The sequence below is a fragment of the Lissotriton vulgaris genome, chromosome 4_1 (genome assembly GCF_964263255.1).
Source record: "Lissotriton vulgaris chromosome 4_1, aLisVul1.2, whole genome shotgun sequence".
Classification (NCBI taxonomy): Eukaryota; Metazoa; Chordata; class Amphibia; order Caudata; family Salamandridae; genus Lissotriton; species Lissotriton vulgaris.
In genome coordinates, this window is record NC_141691.1 from 1,680,607,135 (window position 1) to 1,680,630,298 (window position 23,164).

The window sequence follows — 23,164 nt, forward strand, 5'->3', positions numbered from 1 at the left end:
GTTTTCTTCCTTTTATTACTTTTCTGTGCTCTTTAAAGCATACCGGTGTCTATTTTCAGGTCTTATGTTGGTGGGAATGGGACCAGGCTGGGGTGGTGAGGGCAGAAGTAGATTATCATCTGGATGGCTTGTGTTAAAGTCATCTTTGTTGTGATTAATATTCAAAGTGAGGGATATTTTAAGAGTAGATACCCAGACACATTCTGGGAGCATATTTACCTCTCTGCTTGTATGGTGACAACTGTCAGTTTTCTTTGTGTGGTGGGTGGTAATCTTTATTGGCATTGCCTACAGTTCCCATAAACTCTGAGAATGTGTTGGCTTTCATTTCTGTTATTCTAGTCCTCTGGGATGTTATCTATGGAACATAAACGTTTTTATTTACTTTCTGGATTTCAGGTGTTCCTATTTATGCCCCATTTTGGCTGGCAGTGGGTTCCTGATTCTAGTTTCCTGAATTGAGAAGGCAGATCTCCCAAAAGACATCGTTTTGGAGGGTGGTCCGACAATCCTTTGAGCTAATCTTGAGAGCAGTGTCTTTTTACGAGTATCATTTGAACCTTATTTTAAGGTATTATGGGCTTTTTCTAGGGTTGGTCTATGAACGATGCTGAGTGCATTTCAAATTGATCATAGGGACTATGGGTTGCCAGTGCAGATTTCAAGACTAGCTTCAAAAGCTTTGTTGGACGTAGGCTTGCAAATGTTCTGAGTTTGTTGTAGCTTCGTGGTGTTAGCACTTTCGCTTTTCCATTTTACATAAAGATTGTTGCACAGACTAGTAAATTCTGGTGTCCTTCAGTTGTTTATACGCCAGTGGTCTCCCCACAATTTACTCAGAATGAAGTTACCGGAGGCTGTTTTCAAATAACCTGTCACTGTAAGGTCTTTATCCTGTTTCACTGATTTAAGAGTGGGTATCCATGTTGGTAACCATGAGTGGCCTGCAAAGAACCGATTATCTGTAGAATAGAAAGTTAACCTACCAGTCAGACTTATTTGTTGGTTGAGTAAGTTGTGTAGTTTGTTCTAACAGGTATTCACTGTCCCAACTGACCTCTTACCATTGTCATACTCTCAACACTAACATGTTGTTCCCTTCAGTTATACCATCACTTGCAATCTCGGGTTGCCTTACTCATTCACGTGTTCTCACCACTCTGCTCAGGCTATTCCGAATGGAGTACCCTCTGCCGTAGAGCTGCCACCTAGCCAGTATTTTTCAGGCTTGACAAGTATTTTCAAGTCAAGAGTGGCAAAAATATTGCGAGAAACAGTGAAAGTCTATATTTTTCAGGCTTTCTATGTTAAAATATTTGAGGAGTGTACAGAAAACCATTTACAAGTACTAGCTCGATTTTTAGCTGAGAAAGGTGGCAACCCAACTTTTGGTTATCACTCTAAATTGTTAGTGCTTCCAGATGGTGAATTCAACTAACGTTTCTTTTGGGTTTTAAGAATAAATGTTTTATGGTAGGCGTATGGCGCCCTTTGTACCATTTCTCGTGCTGTGGCTGGTTATTGAAAAATTACGTTAAGATTCGATTCGATTTGTTTGCTGCATGCATGCACCATACAGCGAACAAACTCCCGTCTAGGCACATAACAGTTTATTGCCATCTGTATGCCTTAAGATACCTATTTCTTACATTGACGGTATTGTTGCAGGAAAGAAGTCTGTTTTCCTGTTTACACTTAACTCCCACGAAGCACTAGCACTGTGCTAGAAATATCACATTCCATTAAAGCATTCCTGCCACCCAGAGTTCACTCCCATCGCAGTGAGGATACCAGCACAGCACTTTGATGTTGTGTTGCAGGGTTATTGTAGCACTTTTCTACTGCTTGCGGAGACCGAATAGGTCTTTCCCCATGGTCATCTGAGTAGCTATCATAAGAGTGGTGCATGGATGGGAGAAGATATTAACGCTAGGTGTCTTCCTTATGGAAAGTTATGTGAAAGCTTAGTTTGACAAAATTCATATTCAAGCACTTAAAGAAACCAATCACAGTTTAGGACTACTGGTATCTTGATTTTTGGGCCAAGAGATCATTGCTCTTCTGAATTCTTCATGGTTGATGCTTGCTGTCTCCTATTTGATCGAGGAGCGTAACCCCATTCAGGCATGCTGGTTCCCCCATCATTCTTGGCCATACCATGCATCGTCCTCTTACCACCAATCATTTAGGGGACAATAGTTTATGGTGAATAAAGGCTGCAGTTTATTGCAAAACATGGATCATACATCTTGCAACTTACTGGTTGGTCATTCACAACCCACTTATCATTCTGAATATTATCCACTGGTTTTCCTTCTATCTCTGTGTGACAGCACTGCCCCTGCGCAATGGCCCTTTTGCAGGTGTCTCAGGTTCTGTGGGTTCTAGGCTTACCTTGCTACTGATCTTGTGGGCGGCCATCAAACCCAGCCCGGGCTGCTAGTGCCGTTCTGCTTTCCTGGACCCTTGCTGGCCACTCGCCTGCTCCCCGTGCCCCTGCCGTGTGGCTTCCCAAGGACCATGTCTGAGCCGCTCTTCTATTCTGGCTGTCATTGTGTGCTGTCACCTGCCTCGCCTTGCCTGCTCCCCGGTGTCCCTGCCGTGAGGCATCCCAAGGACACTGTCTGAGCAGCTCCTCTATCTAGGTTACTCATTTCTCTGGTCCCCTTTTTGTGCTGCCTCTGCCTCACCCTCATCCACGGTCCTTATGACTGCGACAACCACATTCTCTTGGTGTGGGTGGGTGGGTTACAAGGTGATGAGGCAAACTGGTCAAAAGTTGTGCCCAATCATTAAGCATCTTTTTCGCATGCTTTCGCCCTCTGCATTTGCGGTGGTCCCGCCGCCGTTAGGGGTTCCCCCCAGGCCCCTATCTGGTCCGGCTTTGCCCCCCTCCACCCCCGGCCCATGTCTCATTCCACCGCTTGCATTTCAGCACTGAGAAGGAGCTTCTATTGTATCTCGTTTTTTGGTCCGCAAGCACTTGCAAAACTTGTGTTCAGTAAAGGGCTTGGAGCCCTGCCATGGATTGCATTTGCAGGCTTGGTTGTCATTTATTTTAGCTGCCTCCTAATTGGCCATCTTATGCCTCCTGTTATTTCCTTTGTTCAGTTCATATTTCTTTTACAGTAACAAGCATCTGCCCCTGACTCGGTATTCCCATGTTGCTTGCTGGACCTCCACACCCTCCTAATCAGTAGCTGCTCTTGCTTCCCCTGCACTTGGAGACCAGCACACGGAAGAAGCTGCAATGTTTTGAAGTCGGAATGTAAGCTACAGCAAAATGGAACATAGCAGGATATAAAGCCCTAATCTGAAAAGCTTTTAAAGTGAGTGATTTGGAAAAGTAGCGCCCACTACAATTGCACTCAGCGCTGTCTACTGGCACATTTTTAACACATCCCTGGTGTGGCAAAAAGAAAATGAACAAGCATTGGCATAGCCAATAGGTCTCGGATTTGGGACCTTTATAAGCATTTAGACTATAATATAGCAATACATACTGCCTAACTTCCCTCCTCCCATCTGTCTTTCACCTTCCGGTAACTACATAACAAATAACACACAGCTTAAATGAAAATTCATAGTGAATCATTGGGAAATGCACTATCGTACTCTATTAGTTAAGGCACCGCACCAAATCCCGGTTGGTGCAGTGGAGAAATAGTGACTTGTGTATATTTAGTGCTTCAAGGTCCCAGTCTGTGACAGAAAGCACTGTAAACATATAGGCCATTATTTTAAATTTGCATTACACACAGTATAAATATAAAATGTGCAAAAATGCTTAAGATAAAAATTACAATTACAAAAATGCTTTCAAAATATAGGTATTTTGCAGGCTGTATGTAATGCAGTGGTTTATTTATTTATTTTGTTAACCCTATTGTAAAAGCACATTTCACAGCTTAGCTTGTAGCTAGGTCCCTTACAATACCTCTCAAAAAAATACATGTGTCACCAGGCAGCTTCAAGTTATTCCATCAATTAAAGCCAATGCCAGGTTCCCAGCTCCCTTCATAAATACAGTTTGACCAGTTGTGCACATTTACTTTTCTTTCAGTCACCAATACCCAGGAAAGAAAGCCCCTTTAACTGTCTGCCCCTCCCTTGGGTGTGCAGCATAAGAGACACCCTGCCTTATACTTCAGTCGAAGCACTTCAGCTGTAGAAATAAACGGTCCGGAAGGTTTACTTTTGACAAAAAGCAGCGAGACTGTTTTCCTAAAGTGTGCCCCTCAGATCCCTCCCGCTTCCATCACTGACTAGGGCGGTGATAATTTGTGAATTTGGCTCGTAAGCTAGACCATCATTATTCTAACATGCACCACGAATGTACTAGTACATGTTACAATTGTAGCCCTGAGTGTAAAATTGTGAGCACCTGCGGTGTAATAGTGAGTGAAACACACCTGTGTAGCTGCTCCACCCGTCCCCTGAACTATGACAGGATGCACAGTGTTGCGATAGTGAGTGAAACACACCTGTGCTGCTGCTCCACCCGTCTCCCGAACTATGGCAGGGTGCACTGAGAACAATTGTGCAGCAGTACTGGGGCCACATGTCTGTGCAATGAGCACACACACATTCCACAACTTCACAAGTGAGCACCCTGTAAGCGACATGCAGGTGGTAAAATACAAAGAGGACACACAAGAACGCCACCCAACTGTAGGTGCTACCCTGCATTGTCACAAACAAAATATGTCTTATGTCGGTAGCTGCCAGCATTTCCGACGAGGAGTCTTAAATCGCGACTTTGCAACGAGTAAAACACATTCCATCTAGAAGGCAACTGCACAACCAAGCGGGAGTGAGCATATCATGGCGTGGGTACCACGAGTACACACCGCTGCCCTTTGCAGCAAACCCCTCAGCCAATCTGTCAACAAACGAGAGGTGCTTTCAACTCAGAACTATCACAAACACCCCATATCAGTTGTTGTTCAATCACTTCCTCATTTCATTTTTGTCCTCTATGATGAATCAGGACTACAACTCCAAGAGTGCAGTGTTTTGATAAATGAAATCCCAGGAAGGAACATGGAGCTCCAGTTGACCTGTATTCTTCAAGTAACTTTATATGTACTCCGGGATGTGCTGTGGTTGTATTTTGTCCAGAGGGGCCATTTAATGCTCGTACCTTGATCGAGAAGATGAGAGCCATGAATCCCAGACAGCAGAAGCAGTTGATAAAGATGGCGTTGAAGAGGGACCAGATAAAGTCCTTGGGTGGCCCGGGTACCGGAACCGGGTTTGTCTTCCGGCAGCCTCCGGTATCCCTAGTCTTAGGGCTGCAGCGCTACAGGCTCCGGGGCATGTGCCATGCTGTCCCGTGGCAGAGCAAAGCACTTGGCTAGACGGGTGGGAGACACGAGGGAAGAACCCGGCAGAGGCAGGGCAGTGGTGAGGGCACGGGACGGAATAAAAAACAAGCCAACACGAATAAGGTTATATATGACGACCCATTCAAAAGTATATACGATAAATTCACTGTCAGCAAATGCAGTGCAGCTTGTTTTCATGACGCCGGCAGACACACCGAAAGACAGGCTATACAGATAAGTAGCGTGTGACCAATGCAGCAAGCGCGGTCGTGAAAGTGAAAGAGACAGAGCAAATTAGAAAACATGATCCACAACAGATGGCACATTGCACGCCGCTGCTTGCTTCCGCAAGGTGGATGCTGTGGGAGTAAACATTTTCAGAAATGGTGGGACATGCACCCGCCTTTGGCCAATTGCATGCTTTCAGTTTTGCAAGCCACACACAAAGGCCAATAGAATGTGACAACCACATGCACGAGCTTTCAGAAAGTCTGGAGTGATTTCAAAAGGCCCTCTCCCTAGGCTCGACCTAAAAAGGAGGAAGCAATTTAAATCGGCAATTTGAACCCATGGCATTATGGACATGCACATGAACTCTGGAACGGATTTCTCCACTTTGCAGTTAGTAACTAGTAGGAAATTATAGTAATATGAAGTGAAACTGAATTTGTCAATACTGCAGTTGTTTGCCTGGAGCAACATAAATGTTATGCAAAGATGACAAATTGCACAACATTAATACATTTTGTTAACAAAATAGCTACATTTAAAACCGCTGCCAAGCATTTGAAACTGGATAGTTTGGTTTTTCTTTGGGTGGCTGCAATGGGATAAATGCCTTCTGGGCCAGAAAAGAACGTTTTTAATTTTTCAATACAAATTGGCCAGGCAGCTATTGATAGAGAGGAATGTACACATTATTGCATTAATGCTCCCACTTCCTCATGGCACTGTTTCTCCTCCCTCTTCATCGTGCTACTGCTCCTCCAACTTCACATCACTGCTTCTCCTGTACCTTCCATGTGCTACTGCATCTTTCTTAATCACATTGCACTCCCCACTCCACTTCATTCTACCCTACTCTGCCCCACTTCAATCTGTCCTAATCTACCCATCTCCAATCTCTCCCCATCTACCCACTCCAATCTACCCCAATCTAACCCATTGCATTTTACCCAAATCTACCTCACTCCAATCTATCCTACCCCAATCTACACTACTCCAATCCAACCCACTCCAGTTTATCCCAATGTACCCCATCCCATTCTACCCCAATCCAGTCCACACCAATCTACTCTATTCCAATTTACCCAAATATACACCACTCCAATTCACCCCATTCTACTCCTCCCAAACCACCCCAATCTACACCTCTCGAATCTAACCTACTCCAATCTACCCCATTCCATTCCACTCTATCCTACTCCATTTTACTCGAAAAGACCCCACCCCACTCCAATCCACATCCGTCCCACCCAATCTCACCCACCTCAATTTATCCAATTCTACCCCACCCCAATCTACCCAACCTTAATTTATCTCACCTCAATCCACCCACTCCAATCTACCCCACCCCAATTTACACACTCCAATATACCCCACCCCAAATCACTCAAGTCTACCCAACACCAATTAGCCCCAATCTACCCATCTCCAATATACCCCACTCCAAATTTTCCTACCCCACTCCAATCTGCCCCACTCCAATCTGCCCCACTCCAATCTGCCCCTCTCCAACTACTCCACTCCAACTACTCCAGTCTACCTCAATCAACCCTACTCCTGTTTTTCCCCATCTACCTCACTCCGGTCTATCCCCAATCTAACCCACTCCAGTTTACCCCAATCTACCCCACCCCAGTCCACCCCACTCCCTTTTACCCTACTGCAATCTACTCCAGTCCAGTCTACTTCAACCTACCCCATTCCAATCAACCCCATCCAACCCCGCTCCAGTCGACCCCACCCAACCTACCCCAATCTACCTTACCCCAGTCTACTTTACCCGAGTCTACTTCAATCTATCACACTCCAATTTACCCAAATCTACCCCACTCGAATCTACCCCAATTGAATCTACCCCACTCGAATCTACCCCACTCGAATCTACCCCACTCGAATCTACCCCACTCTAGACTATTCCAATCCAACCTGCCCGACTTCAGTGTACCCCACTACAATGTACCTCACTCCAGTATACCCCACTACAATCTATCCCACTCCAGTCTATCCCTCTGCGATCTACCCCAATATATCCCACTCGAGTTTACCCCAATCTGCCCCACTCCAATTTACCCCAGTCTGCCCCATTCTAATCTTCCTTAATCCAGCACACACTGATTTACTCCAATCCAACTACTCCAGTCTACCCAAACTACCCCACTCAATCTACTCCATTCCAATCTACCTTAAAAACCCCACTCCACCCCAGTCTACCCCAAACCAATCCATCCCAATCTTCTCCACGTCAAACTACCCCAGCAAACCTACCCCAATCTACCCGTCCCAATCTACTGCACCCAATCTACTCCACTCTAATCTATTTCACTCTAATTTACCCTAACCTACTTCAGTCTGCCATACTCCAATCCATCACACTCTAACGTACCGCAAACTTCCGCACTCCAATTTATCCCAACCTACCCACTGTCTACCCCACGCAAATGTACTGCTATTTATCCCATACTACACCAATCTACCACTATTCAATCTACGTCAACCTACCCCTCTCAAATCTACTCCAATCTAGCTCACCCCAATGTCCCTCGCCCCAATCGATATCCTCCTGTCCCAAACTACCCCACCCAGTATACCCTAATATTCCCCAAGCTACACCACCACAATCTACTACACCCCAATATACTCTACCCCACCCCAAACTATCCCACTCCACTCACTTTTAGCCATGCTGAACAGCAGTCACACTGGTGTACACCATGGTTAAAGCTCACTGACAAAGCCAATAACTCTCACATAGGCCAGGCTTATTGGTTTTATTAATGCTTCTTCAAACAAGCATTGGGAATGCATCGGTTTCGCCTGTGTAAAGAATAGTGAGCTGTTTTCATCAATCATCGTCCGGTAGAAGGAAAGAGCTCACTGACAGATAACAAGGAAGTGGAGAGGATGTGTCGCAGCAGCCAGAGGTGCTGACTTGAGAGCTGGGGATCCCGGTTTGAGTCTCGGCGGCGCCGCGCAACATTCTCCGATTCTGTGCAAATCACTTAATCTCTCTGGGTGAAATATTGTTATATGAATATGCTGCAAGAGTAAAAGACAAAATGCAATGGAAATATAGTTCCACCAATGTGGATGATAACCGTATTCCGGCGGCAAGAAACTGATAAGAGAAGCAGGCAAGGTACAAGCATTGGTAAATGCAGCAAAATATGCTACAGACAATGGAAATGGAGGAAAGTTAAGTGTCACTCACAGGAACCAATGAGAAGCTAGGAAAGAGAGTAAGTCCCTTATATTAAAAACAGTAGACTTCTCAAGCACAGTGCTGTGCTGACTAAAACTAAAAAGGGATTGCAACATGCATGAGCATGTAGACGTAAAAAGGGAATACAACCCACAGAAGCATGTGGATGCATATTGTTCACTAAACAGTACCGTTTTTATGATGGAGAGAGAAGACCGTGCAAAGTATAAATATAATTAAGTATTGTTGGATATGAGTCAGCAAGAACTAGTGAATAGTGGATCTGCGAAGGGGAAAGGGAACCGGTGTAACCAGAACGGTTCAATAGCTTTGAGCAAATATTGAGATGGCGTGCCTGAGCCTTTGCTTCGCACGCCCTCCCACAAGGTTTGAGGAGTGAGAGGCTGGCACAGGGCCAGCCACGGCTCGCTTCATCATTCTGCAAGACGGAATCCCGTTTTAGGCAATAGGATTGTGACACTGAATGAGCACTGCAAGAACTGTAGTTGTGAATATAGTATACATAGCATGTGTTGGTGAAAGGCTGCAGATGCAAAGGCTGGATTGTGATAATCTGTGTGGAATGGGTTGCAAAATTACCACCGACAATGCCACTGGGTTGCCTAATTGAAGAGTCCTGGATCTGGTGTCATGCATCCAGCGCTTCCGTTAACATTGTTGGAGAGGAAGCCAAATGACAAATAACGTCCCATGCCTAAAATGTGTATGGCGTTTTATTTTCTGGATAATGTAGAGGTCTTGATTCCTAAATTTTTCGGGTTAAATGATTCATGTGACAAATATCAAGGCCGTTGAATTCCTCCAAATTTTTGTTTTCAGTTCTGAAAGCAAACCGAAAGCAGTGCAGCCAACAGTGTTTGTGGAGTGACAACCTGGGCCCTGGAACTAGGAGTGGCTTTGGATGCGGTTGTGTGGCTCTGTGAATGCCATTCGAAGAACTCTCCTTATGCTACAGACTTGGAGCATGCTGCGACATTTATGGGAGTCGTTCGGTCTTTGGCTAGTTTTTTTTAAAGTTGGTTATGCCTTTTTCTGCACATAAACACCCGAAGCGTGCTTAGCTAAAGCCCCCAGCGCATTGAAGAAGAAGATATAACAGAATGGTATACACTTATTGTAAAACATTTAATCATCATTTCATTCATGTAAGACCATGTATGAGCCCCAAAATGCGTCCTGACAGTTTGTCTTTGAAACGTGCTATTTTCACAGCCATTGCCCCCTGGTACTGCACAACCCATTCAGAATATTGGTCACCAGCCCCCCTATGCCCATAGGCCTTCCTCTTGCAGCAGGGTTTCACTCGCATAGGCGTGACTTCTTCTTCCTCCTTGATCGCTCCATGTGCTCAGCATGCACCAGGCTCTCTTCAGAGCAAACACACAATTCCATGCAATGTTTGGAAGCTTTTAAGTGTTAAGAGTTTGGGTGACAAAAGTTTGGCCTTCGATGCCCCCCTTAGATGCTCCTCATCAGTAAGTTAATGCCATGTTCAGCAGTCTCCCATGTGGACAGATTAGGTGTTTAGAATGATACAAAGAATTGGGTACTGCTTTCCCAGTTACAAGAACTACTCTACCCCTCCTGAACTGCAATTCTACAGAATCTTTTCTTTGGTCGAGAGGTGTTTTCCTGGTTTGATGAGCAAGTTTTTCTCTGAGGAAATTGGATGTCTCCAGTCTGTTTCTCCTTCGACTCTGGTTTTCTTTCTAGTGTCCTAAATTAAAGAAGCCAGTAGGGCAGGGGAGATTCTTGGCCGTACTTTGAGCCCACTAGGAAAACAAGCAATTTAATACAACCTGTTCTTGAGCCAGGTCAAAAACCCATTTTGTTTAGAACTACCGTATTAATGTGCAGTATGTCATGGAGGAGGATATATATAGTTGATACCAGCTGCTAATAAATCCAAGTAATATCAGTCTTAGGCCGGCCACTAAATTCTATTTGACAAACTGGATTATATATTTCGACTCTTTAAAACATTGGACGGAGAGGCATAGACAGACGTGACAGAAGGAACTAGGACTAATGCTCCGTGTTCACTATGCAGTCTCCTCTTCTCGATGATCAGGTCGGTATCTTAGGTGTTGTGGGATTGTTGCCACAAGCATTCAAATGTTTGACCATCATTTTCTATCCACGAGACTGCCTTCTATGGCACATAAGATATTCAAATCAAGTTTAATCCACTTTCAATTTCTTAATGTTTGTGTGTTTCCACTCCTACCAGCCAGTGTTTTATGCACGTCTGGTAAACTCTTTACTCTCTAATACGGCTGTACTGTAATCTGGTGTTCCGACATCAATGACGTTTGCTGATGTTTTTTTTTTTACTGCAGGGTCAAAGATGGCGGCTCAGCAGTGTGTGACAAAGGTGGAGCTCAGTGTCTCTTGTAACAACCTCTTGGACCGCGATGTGAGCTCAAAATCAGACCCGCTGTGTGTGCTGCTCATGAATTCAACTGGACAAAATTGGTTTGAGGTACTGTATCGCATCCCTCTTATTTGTACCCCGGACGTGCTTTGGACCGTAACAAAGTGTAAAACTCTGTAACACATATAAGCACCAAAGTGTAAATATTTGGAATTTCAAGATCTCCTGTTAGAATTTGCAATGCTTGATAGTATCATTTCATTATTAGATCGAGCTTACAGCCGCGCATGCGCTGTTTAGGTCGAGCCTACAGCAGTGCATGCGCTATTCCTCGACTTTTAGTAAGGGGCTTTTCAAAGTCCTACCCACAAGCTTTTCCTGGCCTAAAGCTTGCGTGCATGTGCGCGTGCAGCCGCCATCTGCCATTCTTATCTTATTAAGCCTTGCTCTGCTTGCACTACCCCCTCACTCCCCCCTCCTTTCTCCCCCCCACCCCCTAATCAAAGAACTTTCAGGTGCCTCCATAAAAAGCCCTATTGAAACACCCTTTTCATCTGGTGCACAGAGCACTTACTGCAAATAATTATAACATTTCTGCATTTCTTCTTAATTGAACTCACAAACCAGCTTTAAGGCAGCATGTTTCACCTTATATTGAAACTACTACAGTCTGAGAGAACTGTAATCTTCTGTTTGATTCAAAGATGAACAATTAAGAAAGGGAAATAGGAGAAAAAGAGGCGTGCGCTTTAGCACTTCCGTATTTTCCTCGAACATCCATTACCACATTAAGAGTGACCGCTAATTTACATGCGCAGGCCACACAGCAGAGGTATGGCAGTGCAGAGAGCATCAGGCATCCATTGCAGTCTATGCCAAGCGACATTAAAGGCTGTATTTTTGGCAAAGAAGTTTCCACTACCCCATCCCTCCGATAATAAATTATCCCCCCCACGCAATCACAGCGCCTTGAAAACTGCTCCCCAGGCTTCCAGCTTTGTCTCCAAGATACCCGATAGCAGATGCAGGGAAAAACGAACAAGCATTGCCGTAGCCAATAGGTCTCGTCTTTGGGACCTTATAAGTGTTTACCCATGCAACAGTTGATGTTGTTGCACCAAGGATATTGTGCTGCATAACTAAATACTTATAAGCTCCCAAAGGCGAGACCTATTGGCTATGCCAATGCTTGTTATTTTGTTGGCGAAATACATATGAGCCAGCTTACTCCCGTTCACTACCCATAGTTGGCTGTATACTAACCCTTCCTTAAGTCCCTCACCTATCTCTCCAGGGCATACAGCGCAAGTTTGTCATGGCTGCTGCATCTCACACATGCTCGCATCCCATATGCCACGCTGCAGTTCAGCGCCCCTCCAACCAAACCCCCCTCACTGTGTAGCATGGCTATGCAGCCCATCCTCTAATGATCTTCAGAGCCTGAAGCAGGGATGAAGTGCTCTATAAATGTAATTGCATTTAGAATATTTTGAGAAACCCACAAACCAGCTGTATTTAACAACCATGAAAACTGAAACCCTTTGCATCTGATGTTTTGTTGTAGCCACAACATGAGACAAAGTGGTGTGTCGATAACTAGCTTTATTAACATAAGCAACAGGACATCAGCGCGCCCGCTGCCTGCAGTCAGCCTGTGAGAACTGACAGCTGGCATCCGGCGCTCGGCATAGAACCTTCGGCATTCCAGCATTCCACGGCGGTGCGTGGAGCGGAATGACGTCACAACATACCCCCCTTTCCTCTACACGCAGGTAGGGAATAAAAGGAAAACAATGGGAAGGAAAGGCATGTAAATGTCAGAAGCATAGAACATAACAATACATCATCCGACAATGAAGTCATGCAAATACTGAGGGGTTCTCCTGGCCCGTTTGGGTCTCTGATAGGATTGAGCTCTATTAAGATCAGGTGAGTCATCATTTGTGTTAAATGGCCTTTGACCATTGCTCAGGTTATCCCCACCAGGGCCTGGTGCCCTCACTCCAACACCTGTGCGAGCACTGTTGAGCAATTGACTGTCATGAGCCAACATGTACCCGGAACATGAATTCTTGGTAACCACTTTACTAACCACGCTTTTGGGAACATGATCTTGTGAGCAGTACTTTGCTACCCTACGTAGGTTCCACTTTTCACCATTCTCTAACACAACATAGAATGGGTGTGCTTCCTTTACCTGGAAGGGTCCTCGAAATTTGCGTAAGCCTCTTACCCAGCGTCCGGAACGGACCTTGACCCAGTCACCAGCAATTATGCTGGACACATTCTTTTCCTTGTCATGCACTCTACAGGAAGCATGCTCAGGAATGCTCACATCACATCCATTCTCTTTCTTTCCTTCAACCAGTTCTCTGATCCACGGAGGCACCAGTTTGGAAGCTGGTTTTCTACCTCGCATGGCGACAAAGGGAATAGCTCCTGTTTTTGCATTTTCTGTTGTGCGATAGGCCCATATCAAGTCACTCAGAGTCTCCTCAATGTCAAGATTATTGGTTATTGCCAAACTTATTGCACCCTTGATCATGCGATTGGCTCTCTCGACAATCCCATTGGATTGCGGGTTGTACAAAGTCGTGAACGTGTGTTTAATTCCACACTCACTCAGAAATTCTCTCATCTCACCAGAAGTTAGCTGAGTCCCGTTGTCCGTAATAAGGACAGCGGGATGACCCTCCTCCTTGAAGATCATACGCAAAACCTTAATGGTTGTTCGAGTGGTTATTTCAGGGAGTAGGTAGACAATGAGCCACCGCGTATGAACATCCATTACCACTAACCCAAATCTCTTGCTGGGGTGAACACCCGGCATAGGCCCAATGAAATCGAGGCATATGCTGTGCCACACTACACCTGGGTCATGGATGGAATTTGGGACAGATTAAGGTCCCACCTTGAGTCGCTTTTCACTTTCGCAGCACTCACTGCACCTTTCAACCCAATCGACCACCTCACCATCCATACCAGGCCACCAAAATTCGTTCCTCAACCGTTTCCTCGTAATGGTCTGGCCCAGATGTCCTTCATGCGCCAAGTCAAAGAGTCTTTTCCGAATCTCAAATGGGGGAATCATTTTGTCTCCACGCATGATAACCTGACCAGCAACAATTGACAATTCGTCAATTACTGCATTAAAAGGTCTAATGCTGATGGGCAGGGTGCTTTCCCTACGTCTACCCTTTGAAACAAGATTCATCACATTCTTCAGAATTTCGTCCTTAGACATAGCTTCCTCCCACTCTTTTTTACTGACTGCACCACTACTCCACTGGATCACATCCTCAACACTAGAGATGGCCCCTTCACTTTCTCTTTTTGATACTCCTGTCCTGTCTACATCTTCCCAATTCAAGGACAGTCGTGACATGCAGTCGGCCTGTACATTGCGCCAACCCGAAATAAACTCTACATCAAAATTGTATTCCTGTAGTCTAGAGGCTAACCTTGCTAGTCTTGCTGACCCTTTTCCTGTCCCACCTGGTGAAAGTATCTTCAACAATGGTTTATGGTCAGTGCGGAGTTTGAATCTACGCCCCCACACATACATCCTGAAATACTCCACACCCCATGCGGCTGCTAGAGTTTCCTTTTCTATCACCGAGTAACAGCGCTCAGTGGTAGTTAGGGTACGGGATGCGAACGCCACTGTTTTTTCAGTGGTGCCGTCATGCTGTGACAACACAGCTCCTACACCAGTATCGCTTGCATCAACAGTAATAACAGTTTTCCCATCTACATCAAAAGGAACCAAAATGCCTGCGTTGCATATTTCCCCCTTAATGTCAACAAAGCACTTCTCCTGGTCATCCCCCCAACAAAATTTGATCCCTTTTCTCATGAGCACCTTCAGGGGTTCTGTCTTACTCGCAAAGTTCTTCACAAATTTAGAATAGTATTCGATTAGCCCAATAAATGAGCGTAGCTGGTCTCTGTTGGTGGGGACTGGAGCCAATTTTATGGATGCTAGCAAGTCTCTTTTAGGTTTTACGCCATCTGACGAGATGGAATGCCCCAGATATTCCACCTCGGTTGCCAAAAATGTACATTTTTCTTTGCGTAATGTCAGACCTGATTCTAGGATCCTTGCCAGTGCATCTTTCAATGCGGAGTTATGGTCACTCACACTCTCACCAAATACCAAAATGTCATCCTGGAAGTAGATTACATTTTTTACACCTTTGAATACCTCTGTGACCATTCTCTGGAACACGCTCGCAGCCGAACATAACCCAAAGGGCATCCTCGTGAATTGAAATATCCCTTCATTTGTGATGAAGGCTGTGAGGTGTTTAGATGACTCATGCAAGCGTATCTGATGGTAAGCATGACGAAGGTCAAGTTTAGAAAAGTATTTTGCCCCTTTAAGCATCACCATCAGTTCATTTATGTTGGGCAAGGGAAAGGTGTCAGGGATTACATTCTGGTTCAAACTTCTGAGGTCAACACTAAAACGTAATTTGCCATCAGCCCTTTGAGAAATAACAACCGGAGAAATCCATGATGAGCACTCAATAGGTTCTATGACCCCATTGGCTAGCATCTCATTCAACATTTTCTTTACTTCTCCCCTTACCATAATGGGAACCTTTCTTAGTTTGTGTTGCACTGGGACCGCATTACTTTTCATCTTTATCTTGTGCACATATCCCTCTAGATTGCCCAGCTGATCTCTAAAAACACCCTTACCCCCTTCCAGGATGTCTGCCACTGAGAGATCATCTACCACCATGACCTGTTCTACAGCATGTGGGTCAATTTTGATATGGAGGTCAAATTGGTGATACCATCCTAAGATTGGTGGTCCTGATTCTGCTACGTATACCTTACCCCTCACTGACCTTCCTTTAAAGACAATCTCTGTTGCCATGTAACCAAGTATGTTTATCTGTTCCCCTTGGTACCCCCCAGGATTTATGTCTTTTGGCATCAATTTCTTATTAGGCCACTCCTGTTTGTAAATTTTTTTTGGTATAATAGTATATAGTGACCCCGAGTCAACCATCAAGTCAACCTTTTTATCACCAATGACAAACCCTGCCTTAGGCCTGTATTTCCTCCTATTATCTGGATCATGAGGCTCAGTGAGAAGAACTTCTCCATCCTCCTCACCACCACATGACGATGGTTCAACGCACAAGATCCTATCAGGCTTGTAAGAGCATTCATATGTAGTATACTCATCTGATAACATAGCTACCTTTCCTTTGTTGGTATCCCTGCACATTCTCTCAAAGTGACCCTTGCGGCCGCACTTTCTGCATTCTTTCCCAATGGCCCAACACTGCTTCGAGTCGGACGTGTGGTAAGCACTACCACACTTTCCACACACCTTATTCCCGAACCTATTTGGATATGCTCTGCCCCTGTAAGCATTCTTCACACCTTTAAACTTGGTAGAGGCAGCTACTTCCCCTTCACCACCCTCTACAACAGATGTTTCACCTTCACAAGACATGTTAACCTTGTTGTCCCTGCGATCCATTTCTTTCATGCAAGAGTCTGACTCCTCTATAATTTTTGCAATGTCGATTGCATCCTTGAGAGAGGGGTCCTTTGCGGCCCATAAACGTTCCTGAGTCTTCCTGCTTCTACACTGAACGATAAGTTGGTCTCTGATCATTTCTTCAGTCATAGGGCCGAATTTGCACTTTAAAGAAAGTTTGCGAAGTCTTGTGACAAAGTCATCAATTGACTCTCCAATTCTCTGTGGTTGGGTATAAAATTTGTACCTTCTTAGCGCTACATTTGTTTCCTTAGCAAATCGCGATTCTAACCTTTTCCGTGCCTCCTCAAAGACATCCACAATGGGTTGACCTTGTTCATTATTAGCAACAGGCAAATATTTAAATATATGTTGTCCTTCTTTCCCCAGGTTGGTAAGCAGGATTGCTTTTTTCCTATTGCTAGTGTAGTCCTGCGCATCCAAGGCTTCCAAATAGTTATCGAACACTTCAATCCACTCATCCCACTCTATGCTTGGATTCCCTGGCTGATTGAGAAAGTGAGGAGGCGCAGACACAGCAGATACATCAAGGGCATTTATATCCATATTGACTCAAATGAATACTCCCAGCCAATTCAATTCCTTAATACTAGACACTGTCATGTACAAGGTTCTGTCTTTAGGCAAATGTGTTTTCTCAAAATTATGTGGCCAACATATACCACAATATACCATGAGGTGGCGCTGTTGCCTAAGACTTACTGCTCTTTTCTGTTAAATGTGCCAATCACACGTGAATGTGAATACAAGACAGAGCGTAGTTTATTCACCTCGCAATTTCTTATTTAAAATTGCATCTTTCTTTTTTTTTCTTTCCTGTTTTATGTGCACATCACTTTCTTGCACTTTCCTGACACGAAGCTTGAACTTCTCCTCACATGACGGCCTACAGCTGACTGCTCGCGTTTAATCTGAGCCTGTTGTCCTTCATGCGCTGATAATCTGCCTTTCTTTCCCTGGTTCGAAAAGTTGAAGCTTTGCCTCACACTCCACTAAACGCTGCGTGTCAGTTTCATGTCAGAAGACTCGTGCTGCTTTTCATGCTCGGCTGCGCAGTGTCTAGATTCAATTACCGGGTTCTGCCTCCCTTCACGCTTCCCTACACGTGAAGTATTTACTTAAGACAAAAGGCTCTAGCTCTCTATGTGCTTCACTGCGCAGTGGTTGTTTACATTTGATCAAATGACTCGATTTTGCTTAGACATACTCTGCTCGCGCTGTGTCAAACTCCTCATTCTCTTTTAAATAAATTCATGCAAACATTCTCCTCAGCGCTCCGCTTTTGGTCTCTGACCAGCTGTTGCTCCGATCGCCTGAGACAAATTTCTTTCGGTCTCCTCACACCGGCACAGACGCAATTTTCCTCTAGTCTGCTCTAACAGCTGTCACCCAGATTGCCAGAGACGTAATCTCTCTAGATCTTCTCACACCAGTACAGACGCAATCTCTTACTGTTTCTTCTTCTCCGCTCGTCTTCTCTCTCCGCGTGAAGGCACCCTTTGAAGGTTAATTTGCTTCACCTTTCACGCCTCAATATTCGCTGTATGCCCTGCTGCTCACTGTTTGTAGACTGACCCTCGTCGCCAAGAACATGTTGTAGCCACAACATGAGACAAAGTGGTGTGTCGATAACTAGCTTTATTAACATAAGCAACAGGACATCAGCGCGCCCGCTGCCTGCAGTCAGCCTGTGAGAACTGACAGCTGGCATCCGGCGCTCGGCATAGAACCTTCGGCATTCCAGCATTCCACGGCGGTGCGTGGAGCGGAATGACGTCACAACATGTTTTCAGGTCCAACGTAAGCAAAATCCTCTTGCAGTGTACGTACCTTGTGGGTAGGCTATGGGTCAGCCCTCTTCCACCATTGGCTTCTTTTGGTCAGCTCCCTTAAGCTATTGCTTCTATAGGTTGTCTATCACGTTATGGGTCAGCTAATGACATTCTGTGGATATTTACATTTGCACTTTGGTAATTCATCATCTTATGCTGTTGATGATTTGCCTCAAGCCCCCACCACTTTGCTACTTCCACTTGTCCTCCCAGTTTGCTGCTAATAAATCCTCCAGTGCGATCCTACCCTAAGGCACCTCTAAGATCCTGAGCTGACCGTATAAATGCGGTCTTTCTTTAATACAGAAAGCAGCAACTTAATCTGTACTGCGAAAGGGAAGTGGATGGTGGCAATTATTTCTGACCACCCCTAAATATCCATGTGTTGGTTTGCAAAGTCCACATATTACTCAAAAGTCCAGAGGAATAGCTTCTTCATTCCTCCGGATAAAATTTCCAAGTTGATCCACGTGTTAGAGGGAGGCAAACCAGGAGGGATGGCAGTGGGAAACGCATTAGTGGCAAACTCCGGTGGCAGTAGAGAGGGCTTGGGGTGGGGGGGGGGTAAAGAGTCTCGTGCTCAATCCGATTCATCGGCGGACAACCTACATAGATAAATTTGCCATACTCTGATGGCTTGAAAGATCTCCAATATTCAAAACCGATCAGCCTATGGGCCACACGCTATTTTAAGACCCCATCCGGCGATGTTACGGCTTCTTCAGGGTCCTCTGGGGGCCTGCCGAGGGCCTGCTCCCGCTCCACAGCTCGTGGGACGGGTGCTGGCTCAGCAATACACGCAGGAGTACTTAGCAGAGGAGAGGAGATACGAAGGGCGGCCGGAGCCCGAACACCCCTCCTCCACTGCCCGGGCTGCCACAGTCGCCAGAGTGAGATGTTTCAGCCGAGATGAGTTTGCAGCCTTGGATCTCCCAGCGGGGGTGGTGTACCCGCAGGGCCACAACAAAGCTGAAATGAGCAAGGTGGTCTCAAGAAATCAGACCGCATGCATCAGTTCTCAAAAGAATAGAGACAGCAGGACGCCAATTGTCTCATGCGGTGGGCCCCCCAACCTGGAAAAAGCAGTCAATCCTAGCGCACAAAACCGGAGTATCGGCCATCGCCGCCATTTAAGTAAACGCGGCCGCCATATTAGAGTCGGGCAGAGGCGAAGTGAGAAATATCCTGCCGAGCCCAAGAGCCAGTTTTTCCGCCGTTAGCACCCCTTTGCCAAGCGGTACCTTAGAATAGGTCCGTTGTGTCACTAGGGGGAAACGGCATCCTCGCTGCAGCGGGAATCTGCGAAGGGGGCCCGTCACAGCGGGCCTCGCGCCGCCATCTTAATGCAGTGCGCTTCCACCTTCCGAGGCAGCTAGGTCAGATGCAAAACTGCTCGCGGCGGTCAGGAATCAAAACCGGCCTCCACAGATGCCTCACATCTTCAGACATTGGTAGGATCTTTTGCAGCGTTCCCAGATGGCTGTAGCCGCTTTTCTCCGCAATAAGACCACGCGTGGACCGGGAGCCGAAACGGGCTCCGTCTCGATCCTGAGATGAAATCAGGCTCAAAATTTTGACAACAGTTTCCCAGGCGACCAAAATTATATATGCTACCAAAAGTGCATAAGAGTTTGACAGACCCGCTGTGTAGACCCATAGTCTCCGGCTGTGGATCCTTATTTGAGAACCCTCGACAAATTATTGATGCGCACGAACAAACCTTCCGTGAAAAGTTGGCACACATACATTGAGGATACTAATGATTTTCTTAGGAGTATTGACTTGCTAACTGAAGATGTGAGGGACGACTGGTTACTGCGTACCATTGATGTGGTCTCATTATGTACCTCAATACCACATGCCTCGGGTATTGAAGCTGCAGAGTGGGCCCTTATCCAACAATCCAATGAAAAGAAAAGTTTTGTGTTAGAACTCCTCGAGTTCTGTTTACAGAATAGTTACTTTGAATGGAAGGAGGAATTCTTTTTGCAACTGAATGGCACGTCTATGGGCTTTCCAGGAGCACCAGTCTATGCCAATATCTTTATGGCTAAATTTGAAGCAGAGTTCATCCTAAATAACAACATTTGGAAGGAAGGATTGGTATTTTTTACATGCTACATCGACAATATCTTTTTAATTTGGAAGGAAAGTGAAGACCTGTTGAAGAACAACATTAGAAGTCTGTACGCCATATATACAAGAATCCAGTTCACAAGCACCATCAGAAAAAGCGGAATCGCTTTTCTCGACACATGGATTGAGATAGTCACAACTGATTACCACGAGGGTACATAAACAGGAAACTGACAAGAATAATGCCCTTCAATTCTTGAGTTTTCATCCACCTTCACTCATTAAAAATCTTCCATATTCTCAATTTTTGAGAATTCCAACGAATAACCACAAACGCAGACATCATTATGGAATTCATGGAAAGCCAAAAAAGGAATTACAAGGCAAGAGGATAGCCCACATTCACTAAACAAACCACTAGCTATTTCATTTTTTCACATAACCACACATTATCTTGTTATCAGCGCTGGTACACTGAGTTTACGCAGGTTAATTCATAGGATAGCATTACTGTTTTGAGCTACCACATACTTCGCATGTATTGGGTCTGGTGACGGGTGTTTGAGCACGGGCCTCATGCTGCAGGGCCGGTTGGCATGGCGTGCACCATTACATTTATTTACACCACATATCCGAGGCCACATCATTTGTTTATTCAAAATAGTTGTTAACAGTTGTTTTTGGTCAGGCTGGTATAGTTAGTTTATTTTTATAGCACTGGCGCAGTGGAGTATATTGCTGTGATGGGTCCCTCCGTATCACATTAGAGTATTAGCGAGCAGTTTTCATTCCAGTATGGCGCCCATGAGTCGTGAACATTATGCAGGTTTTTTACTGCACATTAGATTGGAAGTTGGTAAAGTCCACGTTAAGATGGCGCTCACGAGATTTAGTAATCTTGCGAGAGTACGATTTAATTATTGGGAACACGGTGAGGAAAGTTGTGACAAATGGAAACCGTTGTGCAGCGGGAGTGATACCATTGTGGAATTTGGAGTACCTAAGACCGGTGGCTTCAGCTTTTAGGTCAGGAGAAGTTGCGCCTTGATAGATAGTTTAATGCAACGTGTTTGGTGTCAAGCAGTACTGACCAATTCACCCGTGTTACAGCGTTGCTTTATACCGAGCTTGACCTTTTGATAATCACTGGCCACTAAGAGCTAGTCACACTCAAAGCGCTTTTAGTAATCTGGGCACATTTATTTTGTTCTATTGTTTTAGTATTTGCAAATTTCAGTTTTTAGCCCGTGGAAACGTGCTGAGAGTGTATCCACTAAGGTACGTTTTTGGATATAGTCGGTAGACAATTTTAGGAATCAAACTTGATTCTTCATCACCAAGTAACCCTGGCATGGTCCTCATCTTCTTTAGATTGTTGAGCTCTTTCATCGAGCAGAGAGACTGTTTCATATTAAGTGGACATACATCCAATTTTGTTGGTGTCAGCAGTTACACTAGTGATTTTCACTTCACACTCACCGGACTAAGACTTTGTGCATAACATGTCACCAGGAATGCATGGTTAGATTGGCTTTAACACGGAGTCACTTGGCGCATGGCATGCGTAAAGATGCTGGCACGAGTTGAAAACCATATTTCTGTGGTTATGAATTCACATTGTGATATTTATGGTAATTTCTCTGTGCATTGAAAACTGATAAATGACGTGCATTTATATATTTCTGAAGATTCGCCCCTGACGAAGAGACAGGCGTCCCGAAATGCATTGGGCTTTTGTTTTGGATTTTTTATTGAATTGTATTATTGAATACTGAGATTGTAATGTATATGGAAATGTTTGCTTTTTGAATATGTCTGTTACACTGAGATATAATATCATGCAATGATTAAATTGTATGGAGTAATTGACAAATTGTTTTTTCATTGAATATTGTTACGTAAACTGTTGCAGCCTTTAATCATATTAGTATTAACCCCCCTTACTGTGCTCGTGCGAGCCCAGGCCGCCTGTTTGGGACCTGGCCACTTTTTGATGTTAATGTACATGTTTGGCTAACATTAGTCCCACGACACACTCAAAACAAAGTAAACACATTAGCATTTAGAAAACTTCAAGACACATAGGTGTGCAGACTCCACACTTCTTTTTTCCACCTGTGGAAGGCTTCCCATCACAGTGATGAAGTGAAAACAATATTACACTCTTTTCTGCTGCTTTCAGTGTTTGTAGCTAACTGATGTAACAATACTGCAATGAAAAATATAGTACAAAACATTTTGTATCAAGCTGCATTCAACCCATTGTAAGAAATACTGTTTTAAATTTTAAAACTGCTTATGCACATTAGTTTACAAAATGCGCATTTCCACTTTTATTTTAATGGAGAACTACTGTTTGACATTAAGTGTTTGTAAAATGTCGCAGTTCATGCTATAAGTTGGACTTAGTTAGACAGATTGTGTCAACGTCTGTGTTATCAGCTGACTAGTTTGGGTGCAATCCGTGAAAAGTAAAGGAATTTGTGATGCATTTGCTAACACATTGGCAAAAATAAGGCACATTCTTATTTAACTCGTTTGAAGTAATTGTTCTAATTTTCACGATTCATTTAAAACCTCTTTTATGAA

At 44.7% G+C, this 23,164-nt stretch overlaps 1 protein-coding gene across 2 annotated transcripts in view; it reads left to right on the forward strand.

Moving 5' to 3' along the window:
• CPNE3 (copine 3) overlaps positions 1-23,164 on the forward strand; it is a 460,542-nt gene that overhangs the window by 153,176 nt on the left and 284,202 nt on the right. For both annotated transcript variants that reach the window (XM_086965964.1, XM_086965965.1), the window contains exon 2: positions 11,112-11,254. In XM_086965964.1, coding sequence (XP_086822090.1) covers positions 11,120-11,254 — 135 coding nt within the window. In that variant the 5' untranslated portion in view covers positions 11,112-11,119. The remainder of the gene's footprint in view (positions 1-11,111; positions 11,255-23,164) is intronic.